Here is a 21511-nt window from a genome sequence, read left to right as displayed (position 1 = left end):
TCGCATTAAAAACAGTTCCTACACATTAATGCGGCTCACTTGTCCACTTCTTTAGGAAGGGAAGTAGGGTTAAGAAAACTTTTACTGGGTATTCTGGGGGTAGTGATATCTGAAGTGATAATTTGCAGACAGGCACAGATACAGGGAAACGTTGGAAAAAACATGGAACGATAGTTAATACCATTTCATATGTGGGAGATAAGATGCTCTGATGTGCAAACTTTGAGACAATATTCAGAAATGCTATTAAAAAATAGCTTTAGTAAACTTTTGCAGTTTGGTAGTTTGGACTAGAAAGACATATTCACCCATTTTGGCTTCTTCAGAATGTTTATTCATAAAATATATTGATAAGTGATAACACACTGTATAAGGCAGTATATTTTGCAGTATCTGAAGTGACAAGTAATTTTTACTGGTTTCATTCTAGGGTTTTCTACTTTGCTCAAAGTTGGAAGTTTTTAGTAGGTTTTCAAAGACTTATGCTAAACTTAGTAGGGATGCACCGAATCCAGTTTTTTATTTTTATTTGGCTGAATACCGAACCGAATCAGAATCTCAATTTGCAAATGCAAATTAGCTTACAAAAGGGTCAAAGGTTGCATGCATGGCAAAAAATTTGACAAAAAGTCACGTGGTTTTAAGGATTTGGATTCGGTTTGACCAGGAGCGTGGATTCGCCCGAATCCTGCTAAAAAAGGCAGAATCTTGGCCAAATCCCAAACTGAATCCTGGATTCGGTGGATCGATTTTTCGATTTTAGCATAGCAATAAAATACATCAGAATGTGTACTTTCCAAATATATAAATACAGGTATGGGATCCAGAAAGATCTAAATTATGGGAAGGCCATCTCCCATTGACTCTATTTTAATCAAATAATTCACATTTTTAAAAATGACTTCATTTTTCTCATTTATTCACCTTGTATTTGATCCCAACTAAGATATAACCAATCCTTATTGGAGGCAAAACAATCCTATTGGGTTTATTTAATGTTTACATTGTTTTTTTAGTAGATCTAAGGTATCCAAATTATGGAAAGACCCCTTATCCGCAAACCCTAGGTCCCTAACATTCAGGTCCCATACCTGTATAAATGTTTTGTGTAAAGTTACTGTTAGTGGAAGTTTGCTCTTGAAGTAGTGCTATAAAAATTCCAGACCCCTTATCCGGAAACCTATTATCCAGAAAGTTCCGAATTATGGAAAGGCCATCTCCCTTAGATTCCATTTTAATCAAATAATTCACATTTTTAAAAATGATTTCCTTTTTCTCTGTATTAATAAAACAGAACCTTGTAATTGATCCCAAAAAAGATACAATTAATCCTTATTGGAGCCACAACAATCGTAAATACTTTTTTTTTTTAGCAGACTTAAGGTAGGAGATCTGAATAACGGAAAGACCCTTTATCTGGAAAACCCCAGGTCCCGAGCATTCTGGATAATGGGTTCCATACCTGTAGTGCACTTTTGTGATACATGAATATCCATAGACTGTATATATTTGGTATTGTTTGCTTGGCACAAAAGCAATAATAAAAAAAAAACATTTTTATGTTATAAAGAAAATGTTTCCTTTTTTATGTTCTGGGTACTGACAGAACTATATCTTAATATACAAGTGAGTGGAATTATATAATAAGAATTTAAATATCTGATACTTTCCTGATTTTGCCTTGAAAAATGTTTATGGAATCAGTTACAAGTGCAGTGTGCAAAGTGCAGTTTTGGGCACAAGTCATCATGTTTTTTGACCCACAATGCAGTGTATTTTCCCAAATATCCAGCCTAATTGCAGGTACAAGGTGGCTGTGCTGACACAATTTTGTATTGAATATGGCTTTAAAATAAATTTATGGGGACAGGCTTTGGGAACATTTAGATACTTAACGCTGACCTGTCAATGGCCAAAACAACCCCATGTGCCATTAACCTAAGGCTACCTTTTACAAAGGAATATTAGATGCTACTTCTATTAGATTAGCATAATATATTGAACTAATTTTAGTTCAATATTTCACTACTTGCAAAAATGAAATACAAAAAGGAGAAATGTGATAGAAACATGCTTGATAGAAACATGCTTGAAATATAAATAGTTCATTATGTTGATCCCTCAAATTATAATATTTATTTCCATTGCAGTTAACACAACACATTCCGTTAATCATCCAGCATGAGTGTGTTGTTTGCAGCCAGATAAAATGTGTGAGGACAGGTTTAAATATAGGAGTTTAAGCTTCAGGCCTACAAGTAAGTTTAAGGCCTAAAACTAGCACAAATTACAGTAAAAGTTTAGACATTTAAAATAAGTTGTTTTGTACACTTATGTAAGTTGTTTACAGATAAGGAATGATTAATTGCTATATGCTGAATCATACATCGTCACCCCATGCTATCGAAGGGCCCCAGATGTCCAGAAACTTCTAGTATCACGTGTGGTCAAACGTGAGGAGAAGATTCCCGAATGATGGATAGATAACAGGGGAACATTGGACTCTGATTGGACAATACTTGGGGGCAGTGGGGGCCTTTGGAAATCCCCCACTGAAGGGTATAAAAAGGTATGATACAGTGTAAACAACTTGGAGGTTTTATGCACAATATTCCTTTGTACATTGTCTCCCCATCGATGTAAAAGATTAAATCTCTTCTGATAACTGAAGAACGAAGTCTAGGTGGTGTTCTTGCATTGTTACATAATTGGTGGGCCTTACAAATGTTAGTTTGGGAACTCACAAACCTTTTAATATATATAAGCAACTGAAAGAAAAATAAGAATAAGGAAGATTAAATGTGTTTATTTAAAAAAAAAAAAAAAAAAAAACATATGTATATCAATTTTTACCAAGTTAATGCAGCAAAGTTTCAGTAGCAATAATATGAAACTATAGATACAACAAATAGAAATAGATTATTTTACCAATCTTACTGAGTTGTCCAATATCCTTAATACATTTGGTATCTAATTATGAGCTTTTGAGGTTTGTAGTCTTTACAAATAGTACATAAAACTAAAAATAATAATACATATAACTATGAAAAACACATAACATGAAAGTTTGTTTTTCATCAGCACCAATTGTGAAAGAACTTTCAGCCTGCTCACCTGCTACAGAATATTCTGGTAGCTCTGTGTATAAAAATGCAGTTAAAATGCACCTGTTGGAGAGTACATTTTCTTCTTTATAACCAGGTTTCAAGTATTTAAAAATAAGTGTGCGGGGGGATGGAAACATGCAGATGTCTTGTATTGCCTCATTAGTACAGCCCTCATGTTGTAGAGGTCAAAATGGCAAAGTTGTTGGACTGATAATGCCTAATACTGTATTTTTTTGCTACTTTCTGAAGTTTCCCAGGTGTACACTGTTTCTTCCCAGAGTGCAGCGGAATGTTGCTGGTTGAACTTCCCAGTATTTCACTGGGTTCTTGAAAAGGCTTATGCCACTGTAGAGAGACTTTTTCAACTTTAGCCCCGTGGGGCAAAAATCATTCACATCCACTTTTCCAATATTATTGGAGTGAAGAAACAGTACCTAAAAAAAGAATGAACATGAATAAATTCCAATCTATAATAATGCTCAAATCTTAGACTGACTTTTTAACCTGGTATAGGGAAATAAAATGTAGTTGCGCTTTATTCTGGCAGTCACCTAGGTTTTTGGCCAGCTAAGGGAGATCTTAATTAACAGGTGGAAGGGAAAGCTGTTTCCTTATCCTGGGTTAAAGTATTTTTAGCCCTGGATTCTACCTTCCTGGAAGGTGGGTGCAGGTTAGGTCCTGGATGGAGGTAGGCTCAGAACGTGACAATAATGTGAGGATAGTTCTGTAATAGCTCACTCTATGTGGCCCATTTACTTGCTCACGAACGGGCCGAATGCGTCCGATTGCGTTTTTTCGTAATGATCGGTATTTTGCGATTTTTTTCGGAAAATTATCGCGACTTTTTCGTTACCAATACGATTTTTGCGGAAAAACGCGAGTTTTTCGTAGCCATTCCGAAAGTTGCGATTTTTTCGTAGCGTTAAAACTTGCGCAAAAAGTTGAGATTTTTTCGTAGTGTTAAAACTTGCGCAAAACGTCGCGCCTTTTAAGTTTTAACGCTACGAAAAAATCGCAACTTTCGGAATGGCTACGAAAAAGTCACGTTTTTTCGCGCAAATCGTATTGGTAACGAAAAAGTCGCGATAATTTCCGAAAAGTCGTAAAGGCGCCGAAAAAATCGCAAAAAATACGAAAAAGTCGCAAAATGTTTGTTTTCCAATCAGAATTTTTCCAATTCGGTCGGAATTCGTGTCTTAGTAAATCAGCCCCTATGAGTGAAATATAGCATCAGGTTAGCTAGTGAGCAGCCTAAGGGGAATTAGAAGGAATAGAGGCATGGGTATACCACCCTTGGGATTGGGACACAATTTTACAGACTTTGGGACTACCACTGCTCTCCTAGGTTCCACTTGTATGACCTCTTCTGAGACTGAGCAAAATTCAATGTTATTGACCCCTGATAAGTAAATGCTTCTGGGAAGCTTTGTATGTGAGTACACGCTGAGTATCTGTATTGCATCTGTCTATGACTGTCCCAAAGAGATTTGTTCTATATTCCTGTGAATAAAGACTAATTGTAGCAGAGCAGCACACACTAGATATATGCAGTTGGTGAGCTTACCCCATTTATTTTGACCACCTTAGATTAACATTTCAGGGGAACATACCCTCCCTTCGTGAGGATGAATAATGAGTAATTACCGGTATTTGTTTTAAAGAACCACTGGTGCCCAATTGATTTAATCAAACTAGGGGGCTGATTTACTAATCCACGAATCCGAATCGGAATGGGAAAAATTCGGATTGGAAAACGAACATTTTGCGACTTTTTCGTAGCCGTTACGACTTGCACGAATTGTCGCGACTTTTTCATAGCCATTACAAATTTCGTGAATTGTCGCAACTTTTTCATAGCCATTATGACTTTCGTGAATTGTCGCGACTTTTTCATAGCCATTACAAATTTCGTGAATTGTCGCGACTTTTTCATAGCCATTATGACTTTCGTGAATTGTCGCGACTTTTTCATAGCCATTACGGCTTTTGCGAATTGTCACGACTTTTTCGTATTGAGCGCTCGAAAAAGTCGCAAAATACCGATCATTACGAAAAAAACACATTCGGACGCTTTTCGGACGTTCGTGGATTAGTAAATGTGCCCTTAAGGGTTGTAGCTCAGCAACATCCTTTCTCTACTAACTCCACAAAGTCTCATTCCCAGAGAGCAAGGGTCACATGTTTATTGATTTATATGGAGAGCAAAGAGTTTTCTGGAACATACAGGAACTCCATTTAATTATAGGCTTATATTGGAAAAAAATTGTTACTTTTTGTGTTGTATTGCAGAATTAATTGCCTTGCATCTCCCAATGCTTTACAAATTTACAGAAGGAGAAGGCCAGAAAATACTTATAATATGGTTTTAATTACTGTGACTATTGGTTTGGGGTGCTTATTTGAAAAGTATGTATTAACTGGTGTCCTATGCTTGTTAGTTTTAAGGGGACCCACACCCAAATAAAACTGGCATAAACACAAAGCTCAGAGGCTGATTTAGTAAGGCTCAAGCCTCATGGCTCTAGCAATCAGTTACTGAAACTATGTGTGAATTCCTGAATGCACTCATGGTTTCTGTATCCGATTACCTTGGCTTAGTGATTGGGAAATAAGAAGTTTGAGCATAATAAATCAGCCCCTAAGTATTGGTATGGGGGTATCAATGCTTTACTGTATCATATTGACGATACCCATTATGCAAAATATGTAACATGTAATATAATAATATACTCCACTTTTAATATACTGCATAATAATATACTCCACTTTCAACAAAAAACATAACAGTGGAATGTCTTTCATTTCCCAGGAACATCTGAGTACTGGGGTGTTTTCTGAACAAAGATTTTTAGCGAAGCAGTATTTAGTTGTATGAATTTAAATAAAAAATTGTGCAAAAATGTGGGTACCCTTGTAATTTTGTTAATTTGAATGTATGTAACTGCTCAACACTGATTACTGGCAACACCAAATTGGTTGGATTAGCTCGTTAAGCTTTGAACTTCAGGTGTGTCCAATCATATTAGCTAGCTGGCAGCACTGCCAGGTGGGCACAGGTGTGTCCAATCATGAGAAAAGGTATTTAAGGTGGCCAATTGCCAATTCTGTTTGACTCTCCTCTGAAAAGTGACAACATGGGATCCTCAAAGCAACTCTCTAAAGATCTAAAAAAACAAAATTGTTCTGTATCATGGTTTAGGAGAAGGCTTAAAAAAAACTAGAGGTTTAAACTGTCAGTTTCAACTGTAAGGAATGTAATCAGGAACTGGAAGGCCACAGGCACAGTTGCTGTAAAACCCAGGTCTGGCAGGCCAAGAAAAATACAGGAGCAGCATATGCGGAGGATTGTGAGAATGGTTACAGACAAGCCAAAGATCACCTCCAAAGACCTACAAGAACATCTTGCTGCAGATGTATCTGTATCTGTACATTGTTCTGCAATTCAGCGCAATTTGCACAATGAACATCTGTATAGCAGGGCGATGAGAAAGAAGTCCTTTCTGCACTCACGCCACAAACAGAGTCACTTGTTGTATGCCAAAGGTCATTTAGACAAGCCACTGTCATTTTGGGACAAATGCTTTGGACTGATTTTTTGATTGATTTGATTTGGTCATAACAAAATGCACTTTGCATGGCGGAAGAGGAGCACTACATTCCAAGAAAAACACCTGCTACCTATTGTCAAGTTTGGTGAAGGTTCCATCATGCTGTGGGGCTGTGTGGTTAGTTCAGGGAATGGAGCCCTCGTTAAAGTCGGTGGTCAGACGAATTCAACCCAGTATCAACAAATTCTTCAGGATAATGTTTAAGCATCAGTCACAAAGTTGAAGTTACGCAGGGGTTGCATATTCCAACAAGACAATGACCCTAAACTACAAAGGCATTTATGCAGAGGGAGAAGTTCAATAATCCGGAATGGCCGTCACAGTCCCCCGACTTTAATATCATGGAAAATCTATGGGATGATTAGAAGCAGGCTGTCCATGCTCGGCAGCCATCACATTTAACTGAACTGGAGAGATTTTTTTATGGATGAATGGTCAAAAATACCGTCATCCAGAATCCAGACACTCATCAGAGTATTGATGTAATATCTCTGTTGGGGTGCCCAATTGTATGCACCTGTCTAATTTTGTTATGATGCAGATTTTCTGTCAATTCAATAAACTTTATGTCATAAGGTTTCCATAATTTAAAGGAAGTTGCTACTTTGAAAGCTCAGCCAATAATAAACAAAACTCCAAAGAATTAAGAGGGGTTCCCAAACTTTTTCATATGACTGTATGTATGTGTATATATATATATACAGGTATGGGATCCCTTATCGGAAACCCATTATCTAGAAAGCTCCGAATTACGGAAAGCCCTTCTCCTATAGACTCCATTTTAATCAAATAATTCAGAATTTTAAAACTGATTTCCTTTTTCTCTGTAATAATAAAACAGTACCTTGTACTTGATCCCAACTGAAATATAATTAATCCTTATTGGATGCAAAACAATCTTATTGGGTTTAATTAATGTTTTATTGATTTTTTGTAGACTTATGGTATGGAGATCCAAATTACGGAAAGACCCCTTATCCGGAATACCCTTGGTCCCGAGCATTCTGGATAATGGGTCCTATACCTGTGTATATATATATATATATATTGTAATTATATAGTTTTGCAATGTAACTTACCTGCAGATATTTTAAATCTGGTAGTCCTAGGGGCACTCTCCTAAGTTTGTTGTTCTCCAAGTGAATTTCTCGTACATTTGGTATGCTAGCAAAACTTCCATTTTCAACATCTCTTATTTTATTATGTCCTAAACCAAGTCTAAAAAAAAAAAAAAAGATTAGCAAATAAAAATGACTTACTAATTCATATTTTAACTTGAACAGCAAGCAAATAGGTGTTTAGGTTCTGTTTAATTTCTTTTTTTTGCTATAAAAGCTTTGTTTTTGCAGTTTGCACAGGCCTAAACTTTTAGATTTCCAAAAATTGCAGGCATGGCACTAAATCAACTACACTTCATTCATGAAGGGTTACCATTGTGTGTTGTTTTATTTTAATCTTCATGAGGCAGTATATGAGGAATAATATTAAACTATAAACAGCCATATGTTTTCCTTATTTTCCTATGACTTGTTTTCATAATGATAAAAATATTTTTCAAAATAGTACCTTAAACCTTAAAGGGGAACTGTTACTGATATAAAACAGTACACTGTACTACAGTACACAACTGTTGCACAAATTATCTTTATTTCTTGTTTAGATAATAAAAAATTTGCCTTCCTCAACCTAACAACACACTGATGCTGTGAATCACTGACATCACTGACAGGTTTATCCTGCTCTAATTGGCTGATTTGAGCATGACGCAGCAATTTTAAATGCACCTCACTTACAGCATAGTTGAGTTTTTTCAGTAAGAAAATGTTAGGTTAAGTAAGCACACTAATTAACCATTTAGAGCGATTTGTAAAAAAAAAGGGGAAAAAAATGCTTTAATGTATTGCAGGAAAACAAAACAGATTTCTTCCAAAAACATTGGGTAAAATTACAAAAAAACCCACACTATTATGGTTTTCAAAACATTGTGGCCAATGGGGACTTATATAATGTGTGTTTAGGGTAAATGGTAGTGCTAGACCCACATACTTACATACAGTGGTGTGAAAAACTATTTGCCCCCTTCCTGATTTCTTATTCTTTTGCATGTTTGTCACACAAAATGTTTCTGATCATCAAACACATTTAACTATTAGTCAAAGATAACACAAGTAAACACAAAATGCAGTTTTTAAATGAGGGTTTTTATTATTTAGGGAGAAAAAAAATCCAAACCTACATGGCCCTGTGTGAAAAAGTAATTGCCCCCTGAACCTAATAACTGGTTGGGCCACCCTTAGCAGCAATAACTGCAATCAAGCGTTTGCGATAACTTGCAACGAGTCTTTTACAGCGCTCTGGAGGAATTTTGGCCCACTCTTTTGCAGAATTGTTGTAATTCAGCTTTATTTGAGGGTTTTCTAGCATGAACCGCCTTTTTAAGGTCATGCCACAACATCTCAATAGGATTCAGGTCAGGACTTTGACTAGGCCACTCCAAAGTCTTCATTTTGTTTTTCTTCAGCCATTCAGAGGTGGATTTGCTGGTGTGTTTTGGGTCATTGTCCTGCTCCAGCACCCAAGATCGCTTCAGCTTGAGTTGACGAACAGATGGCCGGACATTCTCCTTCAGGATTTTTTGGTAGACAGTAGAATTCATGGTTCCATCTATCACAGCAAGCCTTCCAGGTCCTGAAGCAGCAAAACAACCCCAGACCATCACACTACCACCACCATATTTTACTGTTGGTATGATGTTCTTTTTCTGAAATACTGTGTTACTTTTACGCCAAATGTAACGGGACACGCACCTTCCAAAAAGTTCAACTTTTGTCTCGTCGGTCCACAAGGTATTTTCCCAAAAGTCTTGGCAATCATTGAGATGTTTTTTAGCCAAATTGAGACGAGCCATAATGTTCTTTTTGCTTAAAAGTGGTTTGCGCCTTGGAAATCTGCCATGCAGGCCGTTTTTGCCCAGTCTCTTTCTTATGGTGGAGTCGTGAACACTGACCTTAATTGAGGAAAGTGAGGCCTGCAGTTCTTTAGATGTTGTCCTGGGGTCTTTTGTGGCCTCTCGGATGAGTTGTCTCTGCGCTCTTGGGGTAATTTTGGTCGGCCGGCCACTCCTGGGAAGGTTCACCACTGTTCCATGTTTTTGCCATTTGTGGATAATGGCTCTCACTGTGGTTTGCTGGAGTCCTAAAGCTTTAGAAATGGCTTTATAACCTTTACCAGACTGATAGATCTCAATTACTTTTGTTCTCATTTGTTCCTCAATTTCTTTGGATCTTGGCATGATGTCTAGCTTTTGAGGTGCTTTTGGTCTACTTCTCTGTGTCAGGTAGCTCCTATTTAAGTGATTTCTTGATTGAAACAGGTGTGGCAGTAATCAGGCCTGGGGGTGACTACAGAAATTGAACTCAGGTGTGATAAACCACAGTTAAGTTATTTTTTAACAAGGGGGGCAATCACTTTTTCACACAGGGCCATGTAGATTTGGAGTTTTTTTTCTCCCTTAATAACGTAAACCTTCATTTAAAAACTGCATTTTGTGTTCAATTATGTTATCTTTGACTAATAGTTAACGGTTTTTGATGAGCAGAAACATTTAAGTGTGACAAACATGCAAAAGAATAAGAAATTAGGAAGGGGGCAAATAGTTTTTCACACCACTGTACATCCTGTATCTAGAGAATTATTGCGCATGGGGGCCACTACAGCCTGCCATGTTTGTTGGCAGTATCCCTAGTATTCCTAGGACTGCAAAAAGATTCAGTGCAGCCTGGAAGCCACTAGAGAGAGGTTGATAATGGAAAGCCCTCAAAAACATGCCATGTGAAGAAAAAAGCCTAGTCAGTGGCATATGGGTCCCTAGAGCTTGATGGCCCCAAAAAAGAAGACTTTCTGGAGGATAAAGCCACCTAGAATTACCAACTCACACCTGAATCCTGGATAATGTAGGGCATTTTTATCACGGGGTGTGCAAAAATATATAAATAGTTGAAAGTAACTAGAAACATTCCAATTGAGCAATAATATACTGAGGGTAATGCCCATTTTACACATGTTGAGGTGGAACACTTATGTCCCTTTTTAAAATAGTTGTTTTCCTTAAAAACAACCTTCAGTATGAATCTGAGAGAGATAATTTGCATTCTTAATTTTTTATTATTTGTAGTTTTTCAGTTATTTAGCTGTTAAGTCTGGTTGCAGACCAGACAGTGGTATAAATGAGACCCTGGTAGATGATCAGGAAAGGGCCTGAACAGAAAGCCAAGTAACAATAACAAAAAGTAACAATAACAATAAAATTGTAGCCTCAGAGAGTAATAGTTTTTGGGTGCTGTGGTCAGTGACCCCCATTTGAAAACTGGAAAGAGTCAGAAGAAGAAGAAAAAAAAAATCAAAAACTATACATAAAGTTAACTTAAAGGTGAAATACCCCTTTAAAGGTTTGCCATTCAAACTTTTTTTTTTTTTTTTTTTTTTACCTCTGAAGGTCTTTGTATCGTAATAAATCCTCAAGTTCAATTGCTGAAATTTTATTGTGGTCAAGGTGGAGCTCATAAATTGATGGTGGTAAATCTAGGATAAATTTTACAATATTAATTTTATAACAGCAAAAAACTTTTCTGACCATTCACAGCCACTCACAGTGATAAATATTTCAGTTGTCTCTAAATATTGTGAAGTACTAAGATTGAATTGTGCCTCTGAGCAGTTAAAATGGATTTGAATTAATGGTAGCTCTAAATCTTCATTAGAATGCCTGCAGTACTATGTTTCATCAAATCGAAAGGCGGTTTTGGTGTATATCCCCCTCAACAGGGGAGTGCACCCCCAAGGAATCTCTAACCAAGCTTTATTTAGTGCCCACAGAGGGCAGTATGACATAATATGGCATCACATTAATTTCAGTGATAGAGATTTGAAAATGATACATGAAACTGAAGTGCCATGATTGGACCCAGTAGGGCATCTCAGCAGGGCTATGAGGCAAGTTGAGAAACTCGTCTCAGCTGGCAGTGGCCCCAGAGGTACCAAGGGTGGTACTTTAATTGCTGAATTTCCGTTTTTTACACTGTACTTTCAGCACTAGTGAGGGAAGGGCGGCTCCTGGGCCAGAAACGCCCCTGCATCTTAGCAAGGAAATAAGATGGGGCCTAAAGGAACTATCTTTGGCTGGGGCACACTAGGAGCTAGAAGATTCACTGGTATCCTGGCAGGCTTGTCTGGTGCTATTTGAATTTTTTCAAATTGGAATACAATTTTACAGACCTTTAGGGATTGATGTGAGTTTAGCCTCTGCAATCCTAATGTGGAACACAGTCAGTCCATCAAATGCTCCAGGTTGTATTCCATCACTTTCAAGGGGATTTGCACTCATCTCTGCAAAAACAATATACAGATATATAGTTTTTTTTTTTTTTTAGTTTTTTTTAGGTGCCAGGTGTTTATTTATATATTTATTTGTTAGTAAGTACTGTATGTTGTCTTTTAATTATGGGACCTATTACTTAAAGGAGAACTAAACCCTCCCCAGACAAAAGCCCCCATCCACTGCCCTCCATTGAGCCCCTTCGCTGCTCCCTCCCCACAGAGTCTATTTCGGTGTCTCTGCAAGCTAACCTATAAATGCAGAATAGCACAACTGAGCTAGCAGGCACTATCTACTGTATCTTTGGATCAGTTTGGTGACACAGAGCTTGCTGGCACATGTGCAGTTAGAGATACTCAGGGATTACCTTCTATTGCACAAGCGCCAGAAAGCTCCGTGTCACTGAACTGTTTTGAAGAAATCCCGAAGATGCAGAGTTTTCCCCATGTTACGGGAAGCTTAGTATTTTATTCTGTTTCAAACGACCCATACTCTGTTCTGCTTTCAAACTTTTCAGACATCCACTTTGATGAAAATAACTTTGCCAGTTTAGTTCTAATGAAATAAGAATATGAATAAGACATTCATATTTTAATAATCAATTTCACAGGCGACAGAGGTTATATTGAAGGTTTGGTTGTACAAACCTATGTTTCCATTCCCCTGCCATGTTTCCAGTAAACAAATATATTTGTTAAAATGGTAAAATGAATTTAAAATTATTTTTTATATTAGATTATTTTGTACTGTATGTTAAGTTTAGTGCCATTTGACAGGCCCTCCATCAAGTACTCTGGGAAAAAATTGTAATTTCACACAAAAACTTGCAGTAGAACTAAACAAACATATTTGTTTCACAGTATAACGTGGAAAATTGGCATATGCTTCATTCAGCAACTGTTAAGGATTCATAAAACTTTTACAAGGCATTGTGACTATTGTTAATTGGAATAAGGTGGTACAACTGCATTTTACAATGGGTTTTATTAAATCCATATGCTAATTCTAAAAACAAAATTGGTGCACCGGTTCCAAAAGGCTGCTGTTTCTTTCTTTGTCTTAAAGGCATACCGACATATATAATAACCAAAAGGATTTCATACCTAGGATGTGAAGTCAGAATGCTTGAGTTGTAGCTGCCCAGAATCTCTGACCCAACTCAAGAAGAAGTAATTAGGAATGTCATCGCAATGTTTTTCTAAAATATGTGTGTACTGTTCTATTTTTTGTTTAAAATGTTGAAATTAAAATAACATCTTTAAGAAAAAAAAGTCAGTCCATTTTATATACCAGTGACATACCTACCTAACACATGTAACGAATGAATGCCTTTAAATGCTTCCTTTTGTACTTTTTTAACTTTGTTGTCATGGATCCTGAGCTCTGCCAATGATTTTGGAAGATTGGATGGTATTTCTGTGAGCTGATTATGTGAAAGGTACAAGCGTCGCAGCTTCTTTGTAGACTGGAACGCCTTTGGATGCACCTTGTATAGTTTATTGTTGTTGAGAAACAAAGCCTAGATGTTTATTAAAAAGAAACTTGTGTTATAAAACAACTCTTTTGATGACATAACTGTCCTTATTTTCCAGATAAAAATGAAAATAATGAAATAACATTTTAGCTCTGTCGCACTACTCTTCTTTTGCCGAGCTGTGTTAGTCATAACTTACCGAAAGAGATATCAGGCCTTGTAGATCTTTTTCTTTGATCTCCTTTATTTTGTTGTTTTGGAGGTCTAAAAGTCGAGTGTCGTATGGGATTTTATTTGGTACGGAGGTTAAACCTGTTCAATGCATGCAAAGTTTAATTACATAAGCATACAATTATATTGAATGGGATCAGTTGTCTACTTAGCTTTACATAATGCTACATGTCAGAGCTTGCAATATTCCAAGGCTGCAGCTTCAGGGAACCTCCCAAACAGTTGATGCATTACAGACAATTTGTCAAATTCTATTTTATGTGTATAAGGACTTTCCATGGCTCCATCAATTGTGCTTACTAGGTGCTTTCATTACAGCGCCAGTCTGTTAATCATACCATCCAAATTAGCAATAAAAGTCATTTTTCACCCTTCAAACAGCATGTATTATAAAGTGAATTTTCCTATTTCTACTGTTGGGCAAGGCAATAGTCTCTAGCCACATCATAGCAAAGTGCTGTAACTGATGCTTGGTGATATAACCCTTGTATTTTTAATCATATATTTTATAAAGTGATATTTTATTGGACTTACCAAGGTCAGAGCACTGAACAATTTTTAGGTAACACTGACATCCAAATGGACAAGATGGAAATAAGTCAAATGGAGGCAGTGTAGGTCGAGCTGGTATATTCTTTTTAAATGGAAACAATGAATTGTCATCATCATTGTCATCGTCATCATCGTCATCATCTTCCATATCTTTTAACATGAGGTCAGTCAGTGCCATGTACTTTGGAGGTAAAATAAATGGCTTAGCATAGCACAAAGCCAGGAAATACAAAAGCAGGTATTCCTTCATGGTGTTGTTTCAGAGATATAATATCTGCGGATCATAGATCATAGAGTGAATGGAATGGAAGTAACATCTTACCTTGATATAGAAATTATACCACATGTAAACCTATGGAGGACAGTTTCATGCATTATTAAGGGTGAAATTATTATTATTATTACAAACTCTAATTGAGTTGTTTGTTTATTTATAAGAACAAATCAAATGATATATATGACCCAGTCTGCTGTCTCAAGGCAAAACCATTACAGATTTTTTAACTGGCTAAAACTGGCTTAGCTGAGTATGTTGTTTAAAAAATTGACTTCAATGGAATTTTTCCCAGATAGCTGTGAGGTAGCGCCCTTCCACCTTATTAAATGAGGGAGTCTGTGGTTTCTGAGTGATTCTTTTTCAGATTATTGATAGCTTGTCAGTTGCAGGTACAACTCAATTAGAGTTTGTAATAATAATAATAATAATAATAATAATAACTCAAACCCCTAATAATGCATAAAACTGTCCTCCAAAACACCAAAAACTGCCAAATACATACTATACAACATATCATTTATTCAGTAGCTCAGAGCAGTGCATCATAATTTAAATGTCTCATCCACAAAACCTTTTCTGAATAAAGTCTTAGGGGTCATTTACGATGACCCAAACTCAAGTTTTTGAACACTTAGGGGCTGATTTACTAAGACACGAATTCGAATCCGAATTGGAAAAATTCCGATTGGAAAACGAACATTTTGCGACTTTTTCGTATTTTTTGTGATTTTTTCGGCGCCTTTACGACTTTTCGGAAATTATCACGACTTTTTCGTTACCAATACGATTTGCGCGAAAAACGCGAGTTTTTCGTAGCCATTCCGAAAGTTGCGCAAAATCTGGCGATTTTTTCGTAGCGTTAAAACTTGCGCGAAAAGTCGCGATTTTTTCGTAGAGTTAAAACTTGCGCAAAACATTGCGCCTTTTAAGTTTTAACGCTACGAAAAAGGCGCGACTTTTCGCGCAAGTTTTAACGCTACAAAAGAATCGCCAGATTTTGCGCAACTTTCGGAATGGCTACGAAAAACTCGCGTTTTTTTGCGCAAATCGTATTAGTAACGAAAAAGTCGCGATAATTTCCGAAAAAATCGCAAAATACCGGTCATTACGAAAAAAATGCAATCGGACGCATTCGGCCCGTTCGTGGGTTAGTAAATGTGCCCCTAAGGGGTGCGCAGGCAGTACTGTATTGGTAGGGCACATGCAACTCTCTGTGTCCTATTTTGGCATTTTGGAGCACAGAGACCTTCTGTAGTTCAAAAAAAGGACAGGGTTCAAAGTGCAAAAATATGTCAATTGGAGCCCTTGTTTTTGCATTCTGAGCCATGAACTAAATAACCCCTTATATATTCTATGAACCAGAATATGGTACTTTTAAAAAGATGGTTTCTTCAGGATTACTCCTTGAATGCATGTCACCTGACCTGGAAAATGCTAATATTGGGTTGAAAGCTTTATCTCCATACAGTCTGTTGATAGACTTCTTTGTATAGGACAATAGGTTTGCAAATGTCTTCAGGGCCAAAACTAGGGGAAGGCAGAAAAGGCAGCTGCCTTGGGCACAACGGGTGCAGGGGCGAGGTGGCTTACCGGGTTGCCTAGGGAGTCGGCTTGGCCCACCCCTGTATGTCTTGATATAACTTCATGAACCTGTTGTATGTTTCTACTTTGTTTTGTGTATATAAAGTCCCAGGTTCACCAAGTGCCTTGTCAAACATACTTCAAGCTTATGGGCACCATGTGCTTAATCCACCCCTAAGCCAGTAAAGCTTTTCCCAGTAAGGTCTGTGCTATTTTATTGCAGATTGGTACATATAAATGTAATAATACATGATAACTATTTATATCTTTTATATCCTCAGAGCCTTAGCTAAAGACCAATATAATTACAAAGCATTTTGGTTTTAATGGTGTTACTATTTTTAATTTAACATAATTCATTTTTATCATTAGCATCTTGCTTTCCTATTGTTCATTCTGTTATATGTGCTGGTGTTATTTATTTTCAACTTGTAGTGGTTACTACAGAAAGGCTTGAAGAGCTCAACCAAAATAGCATTTTTAGACAGCAAAGTAAGTGTAAGAGGCGCCATGTATGCATTTTTATAATCCACAGAAACTGGGGAGATGACTCATGTTAATCCAACACTACCACTGCTGGTTTTAAACACAGACCACAAACAAACCACAGTGTTCTTTCTCAGATACACTGCATATAGCTACAGCAATGAATGGTAGAGGAACATTCCACTTTACTACAGAATACATGTCATTAGCACATAGAATGCAGACATCTCCATCTTTTGCTATCCAAGTAAAATGTGCTTCCATGAAATTTTGATTAATATTGGAATAGGTATAAGGGAGGAAAGAACTAAACAGTGTAGTGAGGGAAAACTGTAATAGAATTTCTTACAGATTTAAAATTATTTATCTTGACAGCACACCCAGTTAAAATTTCTGTCATGATTTATGGTGTTGTTTTTAGTGATATATTTCACTGTGTACATTGCAAATAATAAATTCTACCATTCAAAATTTTTAATTTTAATACTACTGTGTAGGCAGCCATCTTAGTTTATTATGCATTATGATGTGGTTTTAGAAACTGCCAGCACAGCACAATGCAAGTGCTTTCAGTCCTTATCTCCCAGTCCTAAGTTCTCAGCTTTTGTTCCTAATTCACCTTCTGGGCTGGTATTCACATATGTACCACTAGGGAGCATGGGGGGCTTTTTGGAAGGGTGAGTGGGGGTCAGGGATATCATGACCCATTCCCACAGCTTTTCATAGTAACATACATAGTAACTTAGGTTAAAGTATAAATAAGCCTTTTATTTTAAATCCCCTAAAATTACAGCAAACAACCCCCAGAATAACATACCTTTCTCCCTACATACAGATTTATTTTGTTTCTTGATCACGAGGAGCTGAGCCACAGCTCTTTTACGGACTTCCTTGTCTAGCATGAAGCTCCACCCCTTTTGCTTTCTGAGCATCCTTCTCTTTCCGACTCAAAGAGGTGCCTACTGGACATGTTCATTGCCTCTGCTTTAATTAAAATCAATCAGACATGCACATTTGATACCTTTTTGAGGTCACCATAGTCAGAAAGAGCGCTCAAAAAGCAAAAGGGGGTGGAGCTTCATGCCAGACAAGAAAATCATTAAAAGAGCTGTAGTTGAATTGGCTGTAATAGAGAAATGAAGTAAATCTACATGCAGGGAGAAAGGTATGTTATTCTGGGGGCCTTACTAAGTAATTTAAGAGATTTTAAAAAAGAAAAGGTTTACTTATTCTTTAAGAAAAGACACATGTCCATTAAGTTCAACCTTTTATGTCTATATGAAACCTGCCTAGCTGCTAGTTGATCCACAGGAAGGTAGAAACCCCTTTGGAAGCCTCTCTAATTTGCCTCATAGGGAGAAAACATTCCTTCCTAACTCCAAGATGGCAGTCCTTGGGTCAACATTGTACTAAGAGCAATTTTTTGAATTGGCCTGTATTTCCTCACTTGCTAAAAAGCCATTCAACCTTCTTGAAGTTATTTAATGTATCTGCCAGTACAACTACTTCAGGGCTGAGAATTCCACAACTGTAAACAACCCTTTCCTAATATTGAGATGGAAACTCCTTCCCTCTAATCTTAATGGATGCCTTTGTGTCTGCATGAAGGACCTGCTGGTAAATAAAACATTATAGAGTTTATTATGCAGTCTCCTTATATATTTAAACATAGTTATTATATCACCCCATAAGTGCCTCTTTGCCAGCTTAGTTGCCCTTCTTTGGACTCTTATTCCATAATACCCCATTTTCTACATTTGCTTTATATTTCCATTCATGACCTTTGCTGTGTTTAAACTTGCCTCTGGCCATTCCCCTCCCAGCTTCCTTCTCATGCATTTGTTGGCTTTCCCATTAATACTTGACTGATTTCCCTGTTTCTGTGCCCAAGCCTTTGCAGCTGCTTATTACCTGGTAAATAATGTTCTTGCAAACAGTACTGACAGGTCCCCTGACTGACTGACTCTACCACTCAAAATTTAAAACATGGGAGTGTTGAGGGATAAGGGATTGTACGTTAATCCTGGTTGAGAAGGCAGGTCAGTTGTTTTAATGTTTGTTTAAGGGCTTTGCAGGCATTTCTGTATCCAATACCATTCAAACAGGTTGGTGTTAATCCAGATCATACAAACAAATGAATTAATTAAGGAATGTCTTGGGTCTTTTTTTTACCTAAACCAATTAATATAAGTTCAAAATGTATTCTTAATGATTTTCTAAAGTGCTTGATAAGGTTATGTAGGTAATAACTATTTTTGTGATTCTTTAAGAGCCTATATTGACAGTTTGTAGGGTTATATGGTTGGAAGTTTCAAATTCAGTCTAATACCTGTGTTCCTGTGTGTGTATTATTTTCCTATACAAAATAATAGCTTAACTTTTGATTCACCTATAATTTCTTAGTTTGCCTACTGTAAGGCTCATTTCTGAACATATATGTAGTTGCTATTATCAACCAGTATCAACCAGCAGTCTACTACAAGTTAAATAATAAAAGAAGATGCTTTTAGAAAAGTTATTTTCAGCTTTTATAAGATGTAAAACCTATGGGTCATGTCTTATGGTAGAATATTAAGAAATTAACACTGTGATAAATTGATCTTTGAGCTTTTCAAAATATAGAAATGTCAAACATTCATTGTTTTGTTTGCAGATATCACCTGTGGTGCTATTCTGTTGTAGCCTATAAAAAATGTGCATCCCTGCAAGTTAGGTGAGAGGTGGTACTGCAGCTAAATACAGTGTACTAGGGACCAGCCAGTATATAACAGTACACAGTAACTGAATATAGTAACTCACTGTAGGGCTCATTAACATGTGTATGGTTAGCCAAAAACTCCCCTTAAAAGGAATACTATGACAAGTTTGTTTGAAATTGTAACTAAAAGCAGGTTTTAATATTTATTAAGACATTTCTGCAAAAAAAAAGATTGTTACTTTTGAGTCTAAATTAGAAAATCTCCTGTACACCTACAAATAACAATGCTTTATGGCAGAGATTCTGGTCATCTGTGGAAAGAGAGTAAAAGATCCTGCATAAAACCCTTTAGATACATCAGTTCATGATTTTGAGCCCTTAACAAGAGTGACTGAGATCTGAAAGCTCAGCAAGGCAGAGGAACAAACTCTACAGCAACGTGAAATATGACAGCTTGACATTGGTTAGAACCACATAAAAAACTAAAACATTATTTTAAAAAAAAAAAAACCAAATAATTTTGGAATAATAACATCCCTTTGATATACAGCAGTTTCAGAATATATAAATCTCTTGTGGCATTTACAGTGCCCTTTCCTTTAACTTGTTAGAATTTTGTTCAGTAAGGTTTTATTTTAGTTTTCCTGCCAAAAGTGACACTGACACAGCAGAATTCATTACACTCTAAAGACCAAGTTTATATCAAGCTGATAGAAATAAGAGCAGGTACTGTAGTTCTTTCCTGACAACTAAAACATGTTAAGCTTCCTTTCATATCAACATGTGTTACAGTTTGTAACAGAGGCTTGTGGGTGACATAGTTCAGCACTGGGGACAGAGAAGAAATTCATTTCTGTAACAAAGTTCAATTACTTTTTTTAAAATCCACCTTCTGTTCTAATTTTCCATTTTGTGAAATATCTTTGCACATTTTTTGTGATCTACATTTGAATTTGTACCTTAAAAAAGAATGTGGGTATTGAGTAACAGACAAAAAAAAAATAATATACAAGAAGATGTTTTTTGTTTTGTTGACATTGTCATTTAACTAAGACTGTAAATATGTAGAAAGAAAATAAAACTGCAGCACCTACCTTATAAATGTAAAAATTCTTCTTAACTGTAATCCACCTGAGAAGACTGTATGTAGCAGCTTATTTTGTACAGGACATGGGAATATGTCAGTGCAGTAATCATGAGCACAATCTGAAATACACGATCTTGGCACTGCATATGATACTTGAGTACACTGCTTCTTCGGATTATCCCAGTTTAGTACTGGAGACAGATATTAAGACTTGTTACCACTCATATGTTTTTCATCACTACCTGTACTAGTGCCAAATCCTGAATTTAACTCTAACATTCACAGGAAGAGTTTGTTCATCATGGACCTAAAGCTGTGAGTAACATGTTGCCACTATGCATACAGGGAGCACTTTCATATATACATCTGCTGTACAAAAAAACATTAATAAAGGTTCATATGTAACTAAGGCTTTTTCTTAACCACTTTGCTGGAAAATGTAGATTCTGCTTTTTTGATTTCAGCTTTGAAACAGTAACCTAGCAAGAAGTTTTCTATTTATTGTATTCATCATCTTGTAAAATGAGTGATTCATAGATGTAAATGTACCAAATCCCCTGCAATTACAGATGCTGTGCACCTTTATATAATTAAATTGCCCAACTGGAATGTACAGTACAGCTGTAGTTGCATTGTTCAGTTCCCCACTCCTGTGTATTCTCAGGATACAACCAACAATGAAAGTAAGGAGCACCTCTCTGACAATGATGTAAAGGACCACAAGAAACAGAAGGGGTCAATTTTTTTTGTTTACCCTCTGCATCAGAACCTCTGTTGCACATAGTGCACATAGCAACCTGCAATGTGTTTATCCTTAGAAATATAAATAGTCAAAATGTACAATATGACAGTTAGTCTTAGCTAGATCAAGTTTGAGTTTACATTATTATATTTGCCCTTCTAATAATCTCACATATATGTAGTCCACTAACTGTAGTGTCAGTATTTTGGATATAATACACATTAAAGCCTACAGAATTTGATAGAATGTGCATTGGGTAGCAACAGCATACATTAAACAATTGCTGTAACTCCT

General features: G+C 36.6%; 2 protein-coding genes across 2 annotated transcripts in view; one reads left to right on the top strand and one right to left on the bottom strand.

Moving 5' to 3' along the window:
- Positions 1-21511, top strand: part of cenpp (centromere protein P) — a 139662-nt gene that overhangs the window by 64954 nt on the left and 53197 nt on the right. The gene's annotated exons all lie outside the window — the stretch shown is intronic.
- aspn (asporin) lies at positions 2787-20684 on the bottom strand. Its single transcript, XM_002934226.4, has 8 exons — positions 20483-20684; positions 14329-14620; positions 13763-13875; positions 13395-13608; positions 11990-12100; positions 11203-11296; positions 7795-7933; positions 2787-3541 (listed from the first exon to the last, which is right to left on the bottom strand). Exons 2-8 carry the CDS (start codon positions 14594-14596, stop codon positions 3344-3346), a joined length of 1137 nt encoding a protein of 378 aa, XP_002934272.1. The 5' UTR covers positions 14597-14620; positions 20483-20684; the 3' UTR covers positions 2787-3343.

The sequence above is a fragment of the Xenopus tropicalis genome, chromosome 4 (genome assembly GCF_000004195.4).
Source record: "Xenopus tropicalis strain Nigerian chromosome 4, UCB_Xtro_10.0, whole genome shotgun sequence".
NCBI classification, from domain to species: Eukaryota; Metazoa; Chordata; class Amphibia; order Anura; family Pipidae; genus Xenopus; species Xenopus tropicalis.
This window is presented reverse-complemented; position numbering and strand designations above follow the sequence as displayed.